The sequence below is a fragment of the Mauremys reevesii genome, linkage group 1, assembly GCF_016161935.1.
Source record: "Mauremys reevesii isolate NIE-2019 linkage group 1, ASM1616193v1, whole genome shotgun sequence".
Lineage (NCBI taxonomy): Eukaryota > Metazoa > Chordata > Testudines > Geoemydidae > Mauremys > Mauremys reevesii.
The window spans coordinates 225,028,527-225,051,621 of NC_052623.1; the positions used below are offsets into that span (position 1 = coordinate 225,028,527).

The 23,095-nt window shown below is 49.3% G+C and overlaps 1 protein-coding gene across 5 annotated transcripts in view; it reads left to right on the top strand.

Moving 5' to 3' along the window:
• The window catches only part of MFAP5 (microfibril associated protein 5), a 45,007-nt gene that overhangs the window by 14,560 nt on the left and 7,352 nt on the right, over positions 1-23,095 (top strand). For 3 of the 5 annotated variants that reach the window (XM_039520786.1, XM_039520785.1, XM_039520787.1), the window contains exons 2-5: positions 13,951-14,077; positions 14,560-14,622; positions 18,267-18,308; positions 23,022-23,057. In XM_039520786.1, the coding sequence (XP_039376720.1) occupies positions 14,562-14,622; positions 18,267-18,308; positions 23,022-23,057 (139 nt within the window). In that variant the 5' untranslated portion in view covers positions 13,951-14,077; positions 14,560-14,561. Of the gene's footprint in view, positions 1-13,854; positions 14,078-14,559; positions 14,623-18,266; positions 18,309-23,021; positions 23,058-23,095 lie in introns of those variants that run through there. The other 2 variants (XM_039520784.1, XM_039520788.1) reach the window with 2 other exon arrangements.

A 23,095-nucleotide genomic window follows, 5' to 3' on the forward strand; every position in this document is an offset into this window, starting at 1 on the left:
GACCGAGGGGGCAAAACTAGTACCTGAGCATTCTCCATGTCCCCAACCTCAGCAGCACCCTGAGCAGTGTGCTGTCTACCCTGCCCAAACTAGCCCGCTTCATTGTACCCTCAGAAACTGGAGCGCTCTTCACAGTCAATGGCCATTTTTTGCTTTGGGGCTTTGCCAGCAAGCCAGAATCCACACCCAGGCCGTTGATTCCATAGCCGCCATTACGCAGTCAGGCTCAGGCAGGGAGGCAACTGAGTCAGGAGCCACAGAACCAGTAATGCCATCTCTCCCAGGTTGTAAAGGGGCACTAATGCCTCAGACCCAACATCCTAGAGACATCTGGAGCCTGTTGGGACCCAATCTCTGCGATAGCCTCCTCATGCTGTGCTTCACTCCCTGTGGCCGGCCCCTCAGACATGCGGCCTGCGGGGCGGAGGCCACCAAGCCCCCTACCTGGGTCACTTCCTATCGTATTTTCAGCCCTTTCCACAGTCTCAACAAGACTTATGAACTTATGGAGAGGAGGGTGGTTCTCACTGACTGTGATTCGGAGACTCTTCTCCTTCAGCTGCAGGCCCCCCCATTCCCTGTCTCCACAGGGTTTTCTTGTGGCTCTGCAGCAGGGTCTGGTGTAGGCAGTGTGCTGCTCCAGCAGCCTCTCTGCAGGAGTTATCACCGTAGGATTGCTCCCTTGCTCTGCTCATCCTGACTGAGCAGGACCATTCCCTTTTGAGCTCTGCCTCCATTGTGAGCATACCCAGCAGGTACAGCTGGGCATGACCTTCTGGGCCCAGAGCTGCTTGTTAACCCTTGGCTCCCCAATGTTAGGCTTATATACCTCGTCAGACACGATCCCGTTCAGGCTAAGACTGGAAGGTGAGTCTTCCTCCTGCAACCACCCTCCATCCCGATAAAAGAAATCAGCATTTGTGTGTGCCTTGGTGACGAAATACCTGGAGGCTGTAGGGCTCCAGGAAGAGGTACCACCTCATGATCCAGGTGTTGGTATCCTTCATGGAGTTTATCCAATGGAGGCAGGGCATAGTCTATGATGAGTAGGAAGGAGTTCCCTAGGAGACAGACTCATAGACTTTAAGATCGGAAAGGACTATCATGATCATCTAGACCAGTGGTTTTCAATCTGCGATTTGTGCATCCCTGGGAGGTGGGGTCTGCAGACTATGTGTAAGGGGTCTGGGAAAGGTTGTCATGACCATACATCAGTGGTTTTCAACCTGTGGTCTGCAGATCCCTGGGGGTCCACAGACTATGTCTAAGATTTTCAAAGGGGCTCATACCTAAGTTCCCTGTAAGCTGTGTGGCACGCAGCAGCCTATTTAGCGCTGTGCAGGTGCTCAGGGAACCCACCCAGCTGGGACCTGCTGGAACCGGGGAGAGGCGCCTCTTTCCCGGCCTGAACCCAGCCCCAGCCCCAACCTAGCCAGGCCCACAACCTGCTGCAGCCAGGGCAGGGGTGCCCCTCCCCTGGCCCCACCTCAGCCCTGGACCTGATCGGGGAGGGGTGGCCCAAACCCAGCCTGGCCTGGCCCTGCCGGGGCAGGGGAACCCCTCCCCAGCCCCAACTCAACCCCGAACCTGCCACAGCCGAGGCGCCCTTCCCCCAGCCTGAACCCACAACCCAGACCTGGCCCAGACCTGCTGCGGCCAGGGCGCCCTCCCCTGGCCCGAATCCAGGCCCAACCCAGACCTGCTGCAGCTGGGAGAGGAGCGACCTGAACCCAGTCCCGGCCTGGACCTGCCACAGCCGGGGTGCCCCGCCCCTGGCCCAAACCCATAACCCAGAGATAGCCCGGACCTGCCACGGCCAGAGGAGGGGCACCTATCCTGTGGCCCCAGCTCCGGAGCTGCCGTGCTGGGGAGAGGCGCCTCTCCCCCCCAGCCCAGGTGCTGCTGCAGGGAGAGAGAGCTGTGGGGAGTCCTCTCTCCTCACTGTAGCCCTGGTGCACACTTCTGCACCGCAAACCCCTCATCCCTGGCCCCAGCCAGAGCTTGTACCCCAGGCCAGAGCCCTCACCCCACCTCAACCCTCTTCCCCAGCCCTGAGCCCCTCATCCTCGGCCCCACCCCAGAGCCCACACCCCCAACTGGAGCCCTCAACCTCTACACCCCAACCCTCTACCCCAGCCCTGAGCCCACTCCCACACTCAGAACCCCTCGGCCCCACCCCCAGCACATGATTTTTTTTATGTACACCAATATGAAGGTTATACGTCACACATCACCTCCATATTGGTGCACATAACAAAATTCATTCCGGATGTGTGGGAAAAATTAGAGAGAATATTGGTCTGTACCTCCATTTTAAATTTTTTAGGAGTCTGCAAATAATAAAAGGTTGAAAACCACTGATCTAGTCTAATCTTCTGCACATTGCAAGCCACAGAACCTCACCCGCCCATTCCTGTAATAGACCCCTAACCTCTGGCTGAGTTACTGAAATCACAGAATGACAGAAATGCAGGGCTGGAACGGAAGGAACCTCAAGAGGTCATCTAGTCCAGCCGCCTGATCTGAGGCAGGACAAAGTACACCGAGACCATCCCTGACAGGTGTTTGTCCAACCTGTTCTTAAAAACCTCCAGTGACAGGGATTCCACAACCTCCCTTGGAAGCCTGTTCCAGTGCTTACCTATCCTTACAGTTAGAAAGCTTTTCCTAATACCCTAGCTGCAGCTTAAGCCCAATGCTTCTTGTCCTACCTTCCGTGAGATGAAGAACAATTGATCACGATCCTCTTTATAACAGCCTTTAACATATTTGAAGACTTTTATCAGGTGTCCTCTCAGTTTTCTTTTCTCAAGACTAAACATGCCAAGTTTTTTAACTTGTCCTCATAGGTCAGGTTTTCTAAACATTTTTTCAGTTTTGTTGCTTTCCTCTGGACGCTCTCCAGTTTGTCCACATCTTTCCTAAAGTGTGGTGCTCAGAATTTGACATAGCACTCCAGCTGAGGCCTCACCAAGTCCTCAGACCATCATTAGGGCTACAATTTTGTCACAGAGGTCATGGAAGTCACAGAATCCGTAACTTCCAGAGACCTCCATGACTTGAGCCTCCAGCGCCTGGAAGCTGTAGGGTCCCTTGCCACCCCTGGCAGCTGGGAATTGCAGGAGCCGAGCTCCCAGCTGCAGAGGGCAGCAGGGGTGCCCCGCAGCTCCCAGCTGGGGTGGGGGGCAGGGGTGCCCCAGAGCTCCCAGGCAGCAGGGATGCCCCAGAGCTCCCAGGCTGTGGGGAGACCCTGAGCTCCTGGCCACCGCGGGCAGCGGAGCCCCCGTGAACTCCCAGCCACTGAGCGGGTGCTCCACAGCTCCCGTCTGCTGCGGGAGTCCCAGAGCATGGAGCTGCCATGGGCGGCTGGGATGTCTCAGAGCTCCCGGCTGCCACGGGCAGTCGGGGTGTCCCGGAACTCCAAGCTGCTATGGGCTGCCAGGGTGCCCTGGAGCTCTGAGTCCTGCCATGGGCAGTGGGGGGATCTTGCAGCTCTGAGCCAGGCCCCCCGGGTGATGTGGGGAGGCTGCAGCTCCCCATTTTGTCATGAATACTTTTAGTAAAAGTCACAGATAGGTCACAGGCTTCCGTAAATTTTTCTTTATTCATAGAATCATAGGACTGGAAGGGACCTCAAGAGATCATCTAGTCCAGTCCCCTGCACTCATGGCAGGACTATGTGCCTGTAACTTATCTGTGACTTTTACTAAAAATATGCATGATAAAATCTTAGCCTTAATCATGATTTAACAACTAGTTTAAACGTGCAAATGACCCTTGCCCCACGCTGCAGAAGAAGATGGAGAATAGCTTCAGGGTATTGTGTTGCATAGTCCACGATCAAATAATATGTGCTTTTCTCAAGGGGCCCCACTAAATGCCCACCCATTCAAAGGGTACTTCCACCACTGGGAGTGGAACCAGGCTGTCCCTTTGGGTCCTCCCAGCTGACATTCAGGGCACGAGGCACAAAAATTGCATATTTCTCTGTGTATCCCCGGCCAGAAGAATCTGAGGGCCACTGTCTTCAATGTCTTTTCCCTCCCCAAGTGTCTCACACACAGCACCGAGTGTGCTGGGTGAAGAACCATCTGGCAGAACTTTTTGGGGACCAGGAGCTGTCTCTTGCATTTGGGGGTCCCACATTACCCTGTAAAGCCATTCATTCCAAAGCTTGAAGTGGGACCACTGCTTTAGTTGTTGAGATTTATGCTTCTCTCCATCAGAGAAGGCTATCTGCTCCCATGCCCAGCTCAGAGTCTGGTTCTGTTGCTGTTCCTGCATGAAATCTTCATTCTTAGGTAGCCATATAGGACTTACACCTTTAGGTGCCCCTGAGCTAGCAGTCAGCTGGGTTGATATTCCTGGCTGACAGGAGGGAACTTCCCCGTGGTCTTCCATCTTGGCCTGCCCCATAAACCGCCTCTGGGATTGGGTTGGTTTCTATTGGGGGGTCTCCGCTCCACCATTTCAGGACCCCCCTAACCATTTTCAGTCCTGCCTTAGTATCCTGGGGTAGACCAGGGTGCCCAATAGTCCTATCCAGTAGGTCTTGGTGTAGCCCCTTCCCCTCAGCTGCACTTCCGTAGTGGGGTAGGGTTAAATGTCCCAGTGTATGCACTGGAGATAGATGGGAGTGCTTGACCTGTCGAGAGACTCAACAAAGTTTTCTTGCACGATTGTTTGGTTGCATCCTGAGTCTACCAGGCCTGTTACCTTAGACCCAATGACCCATACTAGGATTAGCATCTTGGCTGGGTTCTGTCTGCAAGCCCTAGTGCATGCAGTCCAGGTCTGGCCATAGCTGCAGTCCATAAAATGGCATTCCTACCTAAAATGCCCTTTCTGTTCACACTCAAAACAGTTATCCTGTGGAGCTGCAGCTGGCTGGCCCTCCTCTGGGGTTGTGGGGTTTCCCAGGGAGCGTGTACCCCCCTTCCCAGGGACCTTAGTCCCCTTGCAGCTCCACCTTGGTGGCGAGGTCTGGCCCTTGAATGGGAGCAATCTGAAGTGGAGCGTCCAATTGAGCAATCCTGGGCTCTCCCCCAGCCCGGCCTCCACTATGTGTCAGTGTCCTGAGTTCAGGTGCCTTGGTCTTAAGTATCAGTGAGGCCGGACCCTCTGCAGCCACATAATTCTCCATTAGGATTATGGAATCTGCCAGTGTTGCTGGTCGATGGCGCTTCACCCATGCTTTCCCACCAGCCAGGAGAACCTGGATGAACTGCTCCAGCATGATAGGCTCCGCTACTTTTACTCCAGTCTGCTTCTCAGGGTCCAGCTAGTGCCAACACTGTTCTTTCAGGCACTGTTGCCACTACCCCGACCAGGCTCCCGGTGGGTATTTTTCCTTCCTGAAACATTGGTGGAATGTCTCAGGGTTGATAACCATGTAATCTAAAATGGCTGCTTTTACCTTAACATAATTCAGTGCCTCTATGGGGTCCAGGATCCTGTAGATGACTTGGGCAGGTCCCAATTGGAATTGGAATAACAGAGACTTGGTGGGATAACTCACATGATTGGAGTACTGTCATGAATGGATATAAACTGTTCAGGAAGGATAGGCAGGGCAGAAAAGGTGGGGGGGTTGCGTTGTATGTAAGAGAGCAGTATGACTGCTCAGAGCTCCAGTATGAAACTGCAGAAAAACCTGAGAGTCTCTGGATTAAATTTAGAAGTATGAACAACAAGGGTAATGTCGTGGTGGGAGTCTGCTACAGACCACCAGACCAGACCAGGGGGATGAGGTGGACGAGGCTTTCTTCCGGCAACTAACAGAAGTTGCTAGATCACAGGCCCTGGTTCTCATGGGTGACTTTAATCACCCCGGTATCTGCTGGGAGAGCAATACAGCAGTGTACAGACAATCCAGGAAGTTTCTGGAAAGTGTAGGGGACAATTTCCTGGTGCAAGTGCTGGAGGAACCAACTAGGGGAAAAGCTCTTCTTGACCTGCTGCTCACAAACAGGGAAGAAATAGTAGAGGAAGCAATAGTGGATGGGAACCTGGGAGGCAGTGACCATGAGATGGTTGAGTTCAGGATCCTGACACAAGGAAGAAAGGAGAGCAGTAGAACAGAGACCCTGAACTTCAGAAAAGCAGACTTCGACTCCCTCAGGGAACTGATGGGCAAGGTCCCCTGGGAGAATAACATGACGGGGAAAGGAGTCGAGGAAAGCTGGCTGTATTTTAAAGAATCCTTATTGAGGTTGCAGGAACAAACCATCCCGATGTGTAGGAAGAAAAGTAAATATGGCAGGCGACCAGCTTGGCTTAACAGTGAAATCCTTGCTCGTCTTAAACACAAAAAAAACAGCTTACAAGAAGTGGAAGATTGGACAAATAACCAGGGAGGAGTATAAAAGTATTGCTCAGGCATGCAGGTGTGAAATTAGGAAGGCCAAATCACACTTGGAGCTGCAGCTTGCCGGAGATGTTAGGAGTAACAAGAAGGGTTTCTTCAGGTATGTTAGCAACAAGAAGAAAGTCAAGTAAAGTGTGGGCCCCTTGCTGAATGAGGGAGGGAACCTAGTGACAGAGGATGTGGAGAAAGCTAGTGTACTCAATGCTTTTTTTGCCTCTGTCTTCACAGACAAGGTCAGCTCCCAGACAGCTGCACTCTGCAGCACGGTATGGGGAGGAGGTGACCAGCTCTCTGTGGAGAAAGAAGTAGTTCAGGATTATTTAGAAAAGCTGGACGAGCACCAGTCCATGGGGCCGGATGCGCTGCATCCGAGGGTGCTAAAGGAGTTGGCCGATGAGATTGCAGAGCCATTGGCCATTATCTTTGAAAAATCATGGCGATCGGGGGAGGTCCCGGATGACTGGAAAAAAGCTAATGTAGTGCCCATCTTTAAAAAAGGGAAGAAGGAAGATCCAGGGAACTACAGGCCAGTCAGTCTCACCTCAGTCCCTGGAAAAATCATGGAACAGGTCCTCAAGGAATCAATTCTGAACCACTTAAAGGAGGGGAAAGTGATCAGGAACAGTCAGCATGGATTCACCAAGGGCAAGTCATGCCTGACTAACCTAATTGCCTTCTATGATGAGATAACCGGCTCTATGGATGAGGGGAAAGCAGTGGATGTGCTATTTCTGGACTTTAGCAAAGCTTTTGATACAGTCTCCCACAGTATTCTTGCCAGCAAGTTAAAGAAGTATGGGCTGGATGAATGGACGGTAAGGTGGATAGAAAACTGGCTAGATGGTCGGGCTCAACAGGTAGTGATCAATGGTTCCATGTCTAGCTGGCAGCCGGTATCAAGTGGAGTGCCCCAAGGATCGGTGCTGGGGCTGATTTTGTTCAATATCTTCATTAACGATCTGGAGGATGGTGTGGACTGCACCCTTAGCAAGTTTGCAGATGACACTAAACTGGGAGGAGTGGTTGATACGCTGGAGGGTAGGGATAGGATACAGAGGGACCTAGACAAATTAGAGGATTGGGCCAAAAGAAATATGATGAGGTTCAACAAGGACAAGTGCAGAGTCCTGCACTTAGGACGGAAGAATCCCATGCACTGCTACAGACTAGGGACCGAATGGCTGGGCAGCAGTTCTGCAGAAAAGGACCTAGGGGTTATGGTGGATGAAAAGCTGAATATGAGTCAACAGTGTGCCCTTGTTGCCAAGAAGGCTAATGGCATTTTGGGTTGTATAAGTAGGGGCATTTCCAGCAGATCGAGGGACGTGATAATTCCCCTCTATTCAGCACTGGTGAGGCCTCCTTTGGAGTACTGTGTCCAGTTTTGGGCCCCACACTGCAAGAAGGATGTGGATAAATTGGAGAGAGTCCAGCGGAGGGCAACAAAAATGATTAGGGGGCTGGAGCAGATGACTTATGAGGAGAGGCTGAGGGAACTGGGATTGTTTAGTCTGCAGAAGAGAAGAATGAGGGGGGATTTGATAGCTGCTTTCAACTACCTGAAAGGGGGTTCCAAAGAGGATGGATCTAGACTGTTCTCAGTGGTAGAAGATGACAGAACAAGGAGTAATGGTCTCAAGTTGCAGAGGGGGAGGTTTAGGTTGGACATTAGGAAAAACTTTTTCACTAGTAGGGTGGTGAAGAACTGGAATGGGTTCCCTAGGGAGGTGGTGGAATCTCCTTCCTTAGAGGTTTTTAAGGTCAGGCTTGACAAAGCCCTGGCTGGGATGATTTAGTTGGGTTTGGTCCTGCTTTGAGCAGGGGGTTGGACTAGATGACCTCCTGAGGTCCCTTCCAACCCTGAGATTCTATGATTCATCAAATACAGGGCTCTGAAGATGGCCCTGTGTTCCTATGGCCAGCATGCTGCAGCAGCCAGCTCCTCAAAGGTGGCCAAGAAGGCTTCTGGGTCACCCTTGGGGCCCATTTTTGTGAGCTTGACGAGCAGCCCAGGGGGAGGGACATCATCTGAGTGTCCTGGCAATCCAGCGTTAGATGTCCTCTGGGGCTTCAGGAGTTCTGCTACTGTTGCATAGGTATTGCTGTTGCTCCTGCCACTGTGCTGCCAGCTCTCGGATTAGCTGTTGCTGCTGGCAGCTATCAGTTGCAGTAGCTGCCTCTTGTTGTTGCTTTTTTTGGACTGCCTGCTGTTGTTGGCTCACTGTTATCCATTTAAGCAGCTTTTCTGTGTCCGTGGTCTCCTTTGGGCCAGTTTTGTTGGTAGGCGCCATCATTCTTTCGGAACTCGGTTGATGCCCATGTTCACCACCAGTTGTCAGGGTCTTTGGTGTTCAAGCCCCAGCGGTATTGCCTAGTGTTGAGAGTCTAAGGCTGGCGTTAGGGGAACCCAGGATCTCCTACTCCAGCGGGTGCAACCTAAGGCCCTGTGGCTGGCCAATTGGATCTGCAGCCTAGTGTGCAGACACCCTCAAGCCTGGGTCACTTCTTACCATATCTTCAGTCCCCTCCAAAGCCACAACAAGGGTTGGGTTATGAACTCACGGAGGGGGTGTATGTGTGTCCTCATTGACTGTGATCTGGAGGCACTTCTTCAGTTGTGGCCTCCTGGCCCTAGTCACCATAGGGACCTTTAGTGGCTCTGCAGTGGGGTCTGGTCTTGGTAGTGTGGGGCTCCTGTGGGCTCTCTGCAGGAACTACCAGCACAGGCACTACTCTGCCTGAGCTGGGCCACCCCCCTTTGAGCTCTGCCTCCATTCTGAGCGTGCCCAGCAGGTGTGGCTGAGCATGATCTTCTGGGCCCAAAGCTGCTTGTTAACACTTGGTTCCCTGGTGAGGGGTTTATACAATCAATCACAGACTCCCACAATGAAAACCGGTCATGTCCCAGTGGCAACAAACACATATGTAGTCACACTTCCCAATCCTATACTTCAGGGAAACCTTTAAAACTTTGGAAGCATTGTTTAACACAGAATCATAGAATTGTAGAACTGGAAGGGACCTGCTCTTAAAAATCTCCAATGATGGAGATTCCCCAGCCTCCCTAGGCAATTTATTCCAGTGCTTAACCACCCTGACAGTTAGGAAGTTTTTCCTAATGTCTGACTTAAACCACCCTAGCTGCAATTTAAGCCCTCTGAGGTTAACGAGAACGATTTTTCTCCCTCCTCCTTGTAACAATCTTTTATGTACTTGTAAACTGTTATCATGTCCCCTCTCAGTCTTCTCTTCTCCAGTCTAAACAAACCCAATTTTTTCAATCTTCCCTCATAGATCATGTTTTCTAGACCTTTAATCATTTTTGTTGCTCTTCTCTGGATTTTCTCCAATTCATCCACATCTTTCCTGAAATGTGGCGCCCAGAACTGAACACAATATTCCAGTTGAGGCCTAATCAGTGAAGAGTAGAGCAGAAGAATTACTTCTTGTGTCTTGCTTACAACACTCCTGCTAATACCTCCCCAGAATGATATTTGATTTTTTTGCAACAGTGGTACACTGTTGACTCATATTTAACTTGTGATTCTCTGTAGCCCCTAGATACTTTTCCACAGTACTCCTTGCTAGGCAGTCGTTTCCCATTTTGTATGTATGCAACTGATTGTTCCTTCCTGAGCGGAGTACTTTGCATTTGTCCTTATTGAATTTAATCCTGTTTACTTCAGAGCATTTCTCCAGTTTGTCCACATTATTTTGAATTTAATCCTATCCTCCAAAGCACTTGCAACCCCTCCCAGCTTGGTATTTTCTGCAAACTTTATAAGTTTACTCTCTATGCCATTTTCTAAATAATTGATGAAGATATTGAACAGAACCAGACCCAGAACTGATCCCTGTGGACCCCACTTGATATGCCCTTCTAGCTTGACTGTGAACCATTGATAACTACTCTCTGTGAACAGTTTTCCAACCAGTTAAGCACCCACCTTATAATAGTTTCATCTAGGTTGTATTTCTCTAGTTTGTTTATGAGAAGGTCATGCAAGACAGTATCAAAAGCCTCAGCTAAAGTCAAGATATACCACATCTACCACTCCCCCCACAGACACAAGACTTGTTACCCTGTCAAAGATAGCTATTAGATTTGTTTGCCATGATTTGTTCTTGACAAATCCATGCTGACTGTTACTTATCACCTTATTATCGTATAGGTGTCTGTAGATTGACTGCTTAATTATTTGCTCCATTATCTTTCCAGGTACTGAAGTTAAACTGACTGGTTTATAATTCCCCAGATTGTCTTTATTTGCCTTTTTATAGATTGGCACTATATTTGCCCTTTTCCACTCCTCTGGAATCTCTCCCATCTTCCATGACTTTTCAAATATAATAACTAATGGCTTAGATATCTCCTCAGTCAGCTCCTTGAGTATTCTAGAGAGACTGTGATTCTAGGATGTATTTCATGAGGCCCTGCCAACTTGAAGGCATCTAACTTGTCTAAGTAATTTTTTATTTGTTCTTTCCCTATTGTGGCTTCTGATCCTACCTCATTTTCACTGGCATTCATTAAGTTAGATGTCCAATTGCTACTAAACTTGTTGCTGAAAACAGAAACAAAAAAGTAATTTAGCATTGCTGCCATTTCCACATTTTCTGTTATTGTTTTTCTCCCTCCATTGAGGAATGGTCCGACCCTGTCCTTGGTCTTCCTTTTGCTTCTAATGTATTTGTAGAATGTTTTCTTGTTACCCTTTATGTCTCTAGAAAATGTGATCTTGTTTTGTGCCTTGGCCTTTCGAATTTTGTCCCTACATACTTGTGTTATTTTTTTTATATTTATCTTTTGTAATTTGACCTAGTTTCCACTTTTTGTAGGACTCTTTTTTGAGTTTCAGATCATTGAAGATCTGCTGGTTAAACCAGGGTGGTCTCGTGCCATACTTCCTATCTATCCTACGCAGTGGGATAGTTTGCTTTTTACCTGCCTATGAAAGCACAAGACATGCTGAGCCTCCGGGGCTTTGCAGCCCAAATTAATTCTCCTGATAGGGCTAGTGATCTTACCATAACTATCCAGGTCTCTAGCCAACTGCTTATTTCCTAAAAAGGAGGAACAATAGAGACAGTGACTTTAACACCAGGTGTTGGGAGCAGCAAAACAGGGACAAAAACACCTTGCACAACAATCCCCTCCACATCCACCTGCTCAACAAGGCTAAACGAGGCAACAAACACAACAGCAACTGTACTCATGTGGAAGGTTTACATCACATTTTTAAACCCAATCACCTTCCCCTCAGCTAGAACACATTCCCGCCCATAGGCAGAGTCTGGAGGTAAAATCCACAACCCAGGGCCATGTGTTAAACCCTCAGAATCTGCAACAAACAGAGATCTCTGTCCCCCAAGTCCAGAGAGGAGACAGAAGCTTGCTAAAACAAAAGAAGTCCTGAAATTAAATCCCAAACTCCAAAACTAAAACACAAAAAACCAAAACCCCATATCCCCAGCAGAAAGAACACAGAAAGAACAGCAAAGCACACCCACTCTCCAGAGGCGGATTAAGATTTTGTGGGGCCCTGGGCCAGAGCAAGTTGGGGAGGCCCTCCCCACCCCTTCTGCCTTCAGTCCCACCCCCATTCCACCCCTTCCACCTGCAGCCACACCCATGGCCCCACCCTGTTCTGCCACTTCCACCTGCAGCCCCACACCTGTTCCACCCACAGCCCCACCCCTTCCACCACCCCCAAACACACACTGCGGCCAGCAATCCATTTGCTCCTTTCTGCCCATCTGAGACTGGAGAAGCTCTGTTCCCCCTGCCATGGACCCGGGGCCACAGCAGGGAGTGACAGCTCCCCCAACCCTGAGGCCGTGGCAGGGAGCAAGAGTAGGGGAACTGGGGTTGGGGCACAGAGGCTTCCCCCACGCCTCCTGGGGCTTCTGCCAGGAACAGGGTTAGGGCATGGGGGCTTCCCCCACCCTGCCTGGTGCTGCTACCTGGTTTGGGGTGTTGGGGCTTTCCCTACCCCACCAGCCCAGTGCCTCTGCCAGGGGCTGTGTGCTTCTGCCACCCAATGGCAGATCTTTTTCCAGGGCCCCCCAATTGGCCAGGGCACGGGCTCCATCGGTCCAGTGCTAATCCACCACTGCCACTCTCAGCCTCACTCCTACAGTCCTCTGAGGGAGAGGGAGAGAGAGAGAGAGAGAGAGTAAAACAGAGAGATGGTGATGGATATGTGCTTTCAACAGGGATATATTTGACACTAGTAAATCAACTCTGAGACTATGGCAGGTGGTTGAATCAGAACCCAGGGCCCTGGTGCTTCCCATTACCTACGAGTGCCTGGGAGCAGACAACAGCAGGTACAGTGTTGCAGCCACACCTGTGCTTTTTCGTTAATTTGTCTGGTGACAGAGCAGAGCAGTTTATGGACAGGTATTGAGAAGAGTGCATTCCTCTGGCATGGGGAGAATGACTCTTGCGATTTCTAAGCTCTAGAGTTTTTAATAAAAGTTAAACATTTGTTAGGGAAATCCAGGTGAGTCCTGGCAGTACTTCAGTGCACAAGAGAATAGCAGGAAGATAGGATGGGCGAGAAAGAGACTAAGGCTATGTTTACACTTACTGTGGTATAACTTATGTCATTCAGGGGTGTGAAAAAGCCACCCTCTTGAGTGACGTAAGTTACACGACCTAAGGATTGGTGTAAGACAGTGCTATGTCTGCAGGAGAGCTTCTGCCGCCAACATAGGTACCGCCACTCACGGGGTTGGAGTAGTTAAGCTGATGGGGGAGCTCTCTCCCGTTTCCTTAGAGCGGTTACATTAGAGCAGTGGTTCTCAAACTGTGGGTTGGGACCCCAAAGTGGGTCATTCCCCCATTTAAATGGGATCACCAAGGCTGGTGTTAAACTTGCTGGGGCCCGGAGCTGAAGCCAAAGCCTGAGCCCCAGTGCCCAGGGTTGAAGCTCATGGGCTTCAGCTTCAGCCTCCAACCCAGGGCTGAAACCCTTGGGAGTCAGCTTTGGCTCCCCCACCTGGAGTAGTGGGGCTCAGGCTTCATCTTTGGCTCCCTGCCCAGGCCGGGGGATCTTGAGCTGATCTCAAGCTTCGGTCCCCCCGCCCAGGCTGGCGGATCTCAGGCTTCGGTCCCCCATCCTGGGGTCGTGTAATAATTGTTGTTGTCAGAAAGGGGTCACAGTGCAATGAAGTTTGAGAACCCCTGCATTAGAGAGTTTACAGTGTAGCCATAACCTAAAGCAATGGGGTAAGAGCAAACGGCTGAGTGAGGGGAAAAAAAGTGTGACAGAGGAGAGAGTGAAAGAGAAGGGGAGAGACCCAGGAGAGAGAAGGCAGCGGATGAGAGGGAGAGAGGGTTTCTGCGCTGGATGGCAGAGTAAAATAGGACACACGTGTGTGACATAGATACTGGGAATCCATCCCTGGCACTGGCCCATCCGGAGGGAACAGGAGGAGCTGGCTCTCTTTGGATCATAATAAACTGGAATGAGGGTGTGGGCTGCTTCTCCTCACCCCCCTCCCTCTCATTCCATCCGCATTATACCACCAAATCCTGCTACTTCTCTCTGTTTTTTTGCTAAAATCGTATTTTGAAGACGACCAAAAGTGGAACATTTTCTGGGAGTGGCTGAGTGTGCCTCACACTCCAGCCAAAGTAGAGGACCAGCCAAAGGGGGAAGAGACAGCGTCTGCAGCCGAAGAGAGTGGAGATCGTGGACAACAGTGAGTGAAGGAGACGCTATCCCTTTCCCCAACACCCCACAGAATACGTTCCAGAGAGAAGGGAGAGGAGGGGGATAATGATGGGAAACTTTTCTAAGGGTTCCAGGCAATATCATGAGTAAATGGGTGAGAAAAAGAGAGGGAGAGGGGATGAATGTTTGGGGTGGATGGATGGGGAGAGAGAACGAATGGAGGGAGAGAGAAAATGAATTGAGAGGGGAGGTGGAAGGAGAAAGAACCAAGGCAGACAGGATGCTATCTCCAATCCAAAATGTATGGGGAAGGAGCTCAAGAATGGCAATGACAGAGCAGGAGGGAGATAGATGGAGGGAGAGAGGATGAGGAGAAGGACTGCGTCTGGGAGAGGGATTTGCAGTCAGTGGGTGAGGACAGTGTCTGGCCTGCAGGGGGAAGGTCTCCCTGTTCCTGGTGCGGTTTGTGCCAGACTCTCATCTGACCTCTCTCTCTCTTTCACTTTGTAGGGATGATGACTTTTGGAGCCCGTGCTCTGCTGTGCATCATAGCCCTCTCTGTCCTCCCAGCCGGTGAGTCACCACTCTATGGGAGCCACATCAGGGCTCTCTCCCCTTTCTTTGCCCCATGGAGGCTCACACAGAGACCCTGTTCAGTGACAAGAGGGAAAGGACACACACACAGATGGAGAGTGACAAGGAAAGAACAAGGGGAGAGTGCAGGAGAGGATGGCGAGAATGCTGGAGGGACGTTTGAGAAGCAGTGATCAGTGCCCATATGTTCTCCTTCTCCTAAGCAGCATGGATAGGAGCAGAGAGAGGTGCAGGGAGTGAACGGGGGGGAAATGCATGTTTGCAAATTGAACAGGAGTACTTGTGGCACCTTAGAGACTAACGAAAGCTCATGCTGAAATAAATTTGTTAGTCTCTAAGGTGCCACAAGTACTCCTGTTCTTTTTGCGGATACAGACTAACACGGCTGCTACTCTGAAACCTGTTTGCAAATTGTTCCCCTACCAAGCATAGCTGCCATTTCCCTTGGTTTTGCATGGTTGATGGGATGCGTGGAAACAGGTTGGAGTGGCCAGGCAGAGATGGAGTCATCAGTGAACAGCTCCTCTAAATATTATGAGCCTCCTCTGACACCGGTGTAAATCAAGAGCGGCTCGTTGGAGTCAATGAGTTACACAGACGTGACATAGATGTATGTGAGAGGTGGCTTAGGACCAATGTTTAGAAAAAGGTGTAGCTGTAGTATGTGCTCAGGAGGAGCACGACGTATTCTCAGCTGGATATGATGGGGGCAGCAGACAGTTGGAGCCCTGGTCTCCGAGACACTGCCTGGGGCAGCGTCTCAGACCGGGTATGCAGAGCACTTTCAGCTGGTCCGTGGAACTTGTTCTGTCACAGTGGTGAAAAACATCTATCAGTCTTCAAGCACTGCTGGTTGTTCCTCATTCCTGGCCTCATTGGCTTTCCAGAGGCTTTTCTGACCAGTTAAGCTCAGGATTCCAAGCTTCTCTCCACCTGCTGCTTCATGTCTGTCTGTGCTCTGAGTTTCTTTGGCATAAATTCCGATGGGATTAAATTTGCAGATGACACCAAAATCAGAGAAAGGAGCACCAAACTGAAGAGTAAGCTGGAGAGAGTGGAGAAAAGAATGAGGGATGATTCCATCTTAATGGATAGAGAGAGCTGTACCCAAGGAAAGAGAGAACCAGGGGATAGGTATTGAATAGGGGATATAGCCCGACAGCTGCACCCTTCACATTAAAGCAAGTTTATTCCATTCTCCCATCATTAGGGATCAGCCTGTGCTGAAATGTTTGGATCAAGAGAGGGACAGCCCCATTATTCAGTGGCTGTTTGAATCTGGCATGTTTCTGATCCTAATAGTACTTTTTCCCATAAGCAGGTACTGTTGCTATCACAGAGCAAATATGAACTGGTGACTGACAGAGCAGGGAGGAGAGGCAGCCCTGGCACAATATTGATCTTAAAGGTGACCTGCAAAATAAGAAGAAAAAGAGGTTGTGTCCTTTTTGGTGTTTTTCTGATGCACAAACAAGTCTTGAAAAGGTTTTTTCCTCCTTGTTTTTTACCCCAGGCCAGGTCAACACTAAAAAGTTAGGTCAACCCAGCTACGTTACTCAGGGGTGTGAAAAATCCACACCCCGAGCAGTGTAGTTAAGCTGACCCAACCCCTGTTGTAGACAGCGCTACGTTGACAGAAGAATTCTTCCACTGACCTAGCTGCTGCCTCTCAGAGAGGTGCATAACCTATGCCAGTGAGATAACCTCTCCTGTCCGGTTAGGTAGTGTTTACACTGAAGTGCTACAGCGGCACCACTGCAGCAAGTGCCGCTGAAGCATTTCAAATGTAGACAAGCTCTTTGAAATATCAGGAATGTCCAGGTTGGTCTCTCTTTGTTTTGTTGAAGGGCTAGTTGGAGATTTAGATAACTGGAGTGGGGCTTTTTCACCCTCCTAGGGGGTGAGGGTGTCTCATCTTTAACAATGAGTGCTTTTCTCCTATGTGTTTGAATTAAGTAGGTGTTAATACAAGGAAACAAATTAAACAGCCTGACAAGAAATCCTTCTCCCTCTTAGTTACTTGGATTTTATAATCAGACCAATTTTCTAGTTGTCATTCTTCTGGAGAGGAAAGGCTAGATAAGAAGTGAATTTCTAATGTAGAAAATAAGCAGACTTTATAAATAAGTTTTTATAATCAGACCAATTTTCTAGTTGTCATTCTTCTGGAGAGGAAAGGCTAGATAAGAAGTGAATTTCTAATGTAGAAAATAAGCAGACTTTATAAATAAGTTCAGCGTTTCAGACCTGCATCACAAAGAGAGAAAAAAGGGCACAATCCTGTTTTTCCCCCTTCGCATGTTACCATTAAGAAATGGACCAGAGTAGGAACAGCTTTGAGAAGTAGTGGGTTATTGTACCTGGGTGATGTGTGTAATACCTGGCACTTCCTGGATCAGTGGCCAGTGAAGGTGGATAGCTGCACAGCCATTGCTGGGGACTCCACTGGGACAGGACACAGAGGGTCCTGAGAGAACTCTTGAAAGTCGGCAGAGTAGGATTATGCCCACGGGCCCAATTCTCCCCCTGCAGGATACAAGTAACTATTACTGAAGTAAGAGATAAATAGAGCTCTCAATCCCCAATCCCGTAGTCCTTACTCCGGCAAAGCTCCTGGTGACTTCAGTGATAACTTTGGTGGAATGCTCAAGGGCATAGTGTATAGGGCACACTTTGACAGGGCCAGTGGGGTATACTATACAGTGGGTCATTCCTACAGCTGTCCTAGTTCTAATTTGCTCTGCACTACCCTGTATCACCAGCCTTTTCCTACCAATTCTCACCCTCCCCCCGCATCCCAGTTATGCAGATGTTTTCTTCCTCCCTTTTTTAGCAGAAAACTTTTACCTGTTTCGAGCTGCTTAAAGAAGCAGCTCTCTTGCCATTGGCATTTTGAAAGTGAACAGTGGATCTCGGTTTTTATTCCTCCTCTGTTACACTGACTGCACAGGTGGCCTCCACTGCTCTCTGCCTGTCCCTTTTTCTCACCTTATAATATGCCTGCATGTAAATGATCTTCCAGCCTATTGTCAGGGAATGTGAGGTGCTCCATAACAGAGGGGAAAGATAGTCTGGTGGTTACAGCTGTTGACTGGGCACCAGGAGACCTGCCTTCTGTTCCTTCCTGTGCCAATGATTGGCTCTGGGACCTCGGGTAAGTTACTTCCTCGCTCAGTGCCTCAGTTCCCTCTCCTATGCAATAGGCAGTGTGATACTTAACCTACCTCAGAGGGGGATTGTGAAGCTTAATTTGCTAATGTTTGTAAAATACAACAAGGTTTGCAAATGGTGCTGTGGAAAGGCAAAGTCTAGGAACAAATCTGTGGCCCCTTACAACTCCACAGCTGTTACTGCCCACTCCCAGTTGTGCCCACTCAGACAGATATGGTAGAGCTCTTGCTCTAAAACTTCTTAAACTAAAGGGCAATCTCTTTTATCCATTAGCAGTATAGATCCTAAGATTAGAGCTGAGCAGTTCTCATTCCATCCAGTGGAGGGCAGTGGTCTCCTGTACATACATTAGCTAGTTCATGACAGTATTATTATAATTATATAGACTCCAGTTTATGGAAATCCCCCTTCTTTCTTTTCCCTACTCTCCCCTCTCCCACCTTATCTTGCAGACTGGTTTCTACCGATGGTCAACTGTCAAGAAGACCCAGCAAGTAAGTCTTGCTGTCTGCTCTGTGTGTGTGTGTGTGTGTGTGTGTGCGCGCGCGTGTGCACACAGGCTGAAAGAAAAGCAAGATGCTGGTTACTCAGTAGGAAGTGCTAATCCCAGTGCCCCAGTATGGTGCTAGGGGGTATTAAGATACTGGAGGCGTTCTCCTTTATATGAAGCCTAAAATAGGCACACCAATCACTCAAGGTTGTTAAAAATCTGATGGTACTTTGTACAGGGATAGGTGTGTTGGTCCTAATGTCCTGGATAATCATATTCTATCTCACTGCTATTCAGTTCTTCATTTCCTGGCCTCAGCTGTTGTGTAGTGCAGTTATGCAATGTTAAACAGCTGTCATGTTCTACCTCAGACATGGTGTTTATTATTAATCACGTGTATTATGGTAGCACTCAAAGACCCCATTCGGGATTGATATCTCATTGCACTAGGTGTATTCACACACACATAGTAAGAGACAGTCACTATCCCAAAGAACTTTCAATATAATTTAAGCCAAGACAAGGGACAAGGATAACAGTGATAGTGGTTATAAAGACTAGCTAGGTGCACAATTAGCAGGTTTTCAGTCACTAATAGATATTAGGATGTGTGTAGATATATGTATGTGTGTATTTATATCTGTGTGTATATACACACACAGATACACACACAGATACAAATAAATTAATCTCAGCAATCCCCATGGGCTCTCTACCCAGTCACTACTATTTAGCAATTTACTGTAAGCATCATGATAAAAGTGGATCTTGAGGAAGAATTTGAAGGAGAACAGGGTCATGGCTTTATGGAATAGCTGGGCAAGGGCGTTCCCTGTGGAGGGAGTAGCATGGAAGAAAGCTCAAAAAAGTCTGTGGGAGAAGCACCTAAAATGGGTGGTTGAGGCTTGCATCGCTGGCAAAGTAGAGTGAGTCAATGCAGTAAGAGAGAAAACCACATAAATATAGGGAGGTAGAATTCTGAAGGACCTTTAAAGGTGAGAACATGAACCTGATGTGATGGAAAAGGAGGTGCCTGTAGAGGGGACTGATGTAGTGAGAGTGACAAGCAAAGTTCTTTGCAGCTGGGGTTGAATGGACAGGAGAGGGGTGGTATGGATGTCAGGGATCCAGAGATTGCAGAAATCAAGATGGGAGAAGATGAGGCCCTGGATGAGAACTTTAGCTGTGTGAACAGAAGGAAAAGACTAGCTCTTAAGATGTTATGGAGGAAGGAACTCCACGATATGGACATGGCGCAGATGTGCAGGACAAGAGGCAGGGAAGAACCAGAGATGTGGCTGTGTTTCAGTGCTGAGTAAATAAGCTCTGAATGTACCAATCTGCAAAGCACTTTAGAGTGCTTCAATAATTCATTATTATTTATTATGGTTCTGAGTGCATGTATTTCTTTGTGTGCACTGGGATTGTTTGTGAATTGATGCTTTATAGCAAAGGATTGTGAGAGACAAGGAGGATCCTGGGATCTGAGAACCTAACACTGAGTCACTCTGTAACAGTGGGAAGTTAGAGGAACCTTACTGCTACCTCAGTGGTACCCAAGTGTGGAACACTTGGTATATAAGGAGAGCATTGTCTAGTGGTGAGAACAGTGGACTATATGTCAGGAGACCTGGATTTTACTCCTGGCTTTACCACTGACTCACTGTGTAGTTTTGGGCAAGTCACATTCTCTCTCTTTGCCTCAGTTTTCCCATCTGTAAGTGGGATTATGATAGTTACCTACCTCCAAGGAGAGGTGAGAGAATAAATGAGTTAATATTTGTACAGTGCTTCGAAAACATAAGGTGCCACATGACTATGCCCTCTCCTTTCCTCTTCTCTCCTCTCCTCTCCAAGGCAGACCTTGCCTTAGCCAACCATCCCTTAGTCATCTCACAGCTACACTCCTGCAACACATTCTACCCTCAAAGGCTCCTTGGAAGCTGTGACTCTTGCAGAATGTGGCCACCAAACTTCTGTGTAGGGAACAGGATTGGGAGCACATCACGCCCACACTCCACTTGCCCAGCTTTACACCTCTCTGCAGTTTGGGCTAGGTTCAACCCAGTTCACCCTGAACTCCCTAGCTGTCCATCCCAAAGATGAGTGCTGCAGGAACTAGGGGCAGGGCAGCTCCTCACCTCCGACCTCTCTCCCTCCAGCATGGCCACCCAAGATGGGCCAGAGCTGAGAAGTCAGGATCTGGATCCAGAGTTCAGTAGGGGTTTAGAAGTAGGGTTTGTTGATGGCCCATCTGTGCCTTTACAGTGTCCTTTGCAATAAAACCCTGGAGTTCCCTGCTGCTGTTGGGGTTCTCTCTGCACTCCTCACAGGGAGGTTAGTTTGGGGTAGAGGCGTCCTGGTATATAGGAAATGGCTGTTTTACACTTGAACTAACCTATGTACACAGGGCACCTTGATACTCTGGGGATGTGTGCATTATAAGAAGCAGTGAAATGTGAAGCTCAGGCTCTGAGCTGAACTTCCTGGGGTGGTGGCAGGGGGAAGAGACTTCCCGTGAAATAGCAGAGGATTTGGAGAGGTTCACTGACACATCTGGGCAGCACTATGACTCAAATCACATGCATGTTTGCTGACAACTAGTGGCCCTTCTAGGGTACTCCATGGGACAGATATTGGGCAATGGGGAGGGCTAGTAATAAGCAAGCTGTAAGGGGGGTGAAGGGAGAAGAAGTAAATAGAGATGGATATATTATTAATTCCTTTAGGAATATCCCCCTGATGTGGTCTCTAGCCAATCCCAGGCCAATGGAGGCAGAAAAATCCGTGCCCAGGATAGGGGATATATGGAGGCCTCTCTCCCAAGATGGGTGGTCAGAGCAAGATTAATAATAATTCAGTTTTCGCATGCAAAACACACTGCTATGAGATCCAAGGCTTCCAGTGAGCATCCCAAGTCCCAGGAGCAGGTGGATAGAGGTGGGGAGAGGCGCCGTGTGAATATTTACTGGATAGGCTCATGCTATCTTAGGGGCCCATCATGGCAGCTAGAATCATCTGGCCCACTATGGTTAACCAAGCCCAAGTGTAAACCTTCGTAAGAGCCAGAGGAAAAGCCTTGAGAGCAGGGCCCAGGATCTGGAATGCCTCTTCAAAGAAGATCAGGAAGAGTCCTTCCCTGATCATCTTGGGGCCTCACTGAAATACCTGCCTCTCCCCCTGCAGCATTTCCCAAGGTACTGGAACAGAACAAAACCTACAGCACATTCACAGTGAAAAGTCCACAGTTAGACTAAATAATAATTATATAATAATATAACGAAGAGTGGGCTGGAGACTGACGGGGTCTTCTAGAAGGATCTCACTGTTTCTGATTATCCCCTCACACCCAGCGCTTCTAGGCGTGGTAGTTCATAGCCCTGGCATTTCTGTGCTTGCCATGCCAGTTATGAAAGTAAAACAGATTGCTTGAGCCCCAGCACCTCTTTCATTACAAATTAAGCACTGCTCACACCACCTAGATAGTGTGGCAAAGAACACTTTGGAAATGCTAGAGCAGAGATCCCCAACCTTTTCTTCTGGTGGGTGCCAGACGAAGGACTGTGGCGGCGGTGGAGCATCTGCCAAAATGCCGCTGAATTTCTGCGGCATTTCGGCGGCGACGCCTCTCGATGACATTGCTTGTCGGCGGCAAGTGGTGTCATCGAGAGGCGTTGTTGCCTAAATTTGGCGGCGTTTTGGTGGCGACACCTCTTGATGACGCCGACAAGTGACATCATCAAGAAGCGTCGCCACCGAAACATCACAGAAATTCGGCGGCATTTCGGCGGATGCTCCACTGCCGGCCAGGACATGGGTGCATTTAGATGCCCCCGCAGGCGCCATGGCGCCCGCGGGCACCACGTTGGGGACCCCTGTGCTAGAGAAAGATTGAGAGTCAGGCTATGTCTACACTACAAGCCAGGAGTGTGATCACCAGCTTGTGTACACATACTCGCATTAGCTCAATGAGAGCTAGCGCTAGTGTAAATAGTAGTGTAGCCATGGTAGCATGGGCAGGGGCAGCACAGCTTAACCATGCCAAGTACAAACCCACCTGAAACCCCTGAACACGTACTCAGCAGGGCTAAGCCATGCCACCACTGCTGCTGCCTGTGCTACCGTGGCTACACTGCTTTAGCTCTCAACAAGCTAACTTGAGAGTGTGCATTGCAGCTGAGAATCATACCCCTAACTCGTAGTGTAGACATAGCCTCAGAGAGAACACCAGATAGATAGAGGGTGTATGTTTGAGGTGAATTAGTGGTGATGCAGTTCAGGAGGGGAATGCAGGTTTCAGCTTTTTGCCATCAGTGAGTTAGGTTCAAATGGGACCTAAGGGCACAACCGGAAAGACTTTTACTGGGTCTAAACTTAGTCCTCTTTGGTAGTCATCATACAAAATCCAGCATACAGAGAGACTTAAGGGCTGGACTAGCAGGGGGGCTGCAGGGCAGGACTGAGGGGCATTGGCAGAGCTGTGTGAGGAGCCCAGGGCTGGAATAGCAGGGGGGCTGCAGAGTTGGACTGAGGGGCATTGGCAGAGCTGTGTGAGGAGCCCAGGGCTGGACTAGCAGGGGGGCTGCAGGGCAGGACTGAGGGGCATTGGCAGAGCTGTGTGGGAGCTCAGGACTGGAATAGCTGGGGGCTGGCAGAGCTGGGGGTTAGGACGAAAAACTCAAAGCAGAATCTTTCAGATCATTCTCTCTTTTTCCAGTTACGCTTGACATCGAACCTGTCACGGATGACTTGAGTAAGTTTATTCTTCTGACAGTGGGACCACTCAGGGCC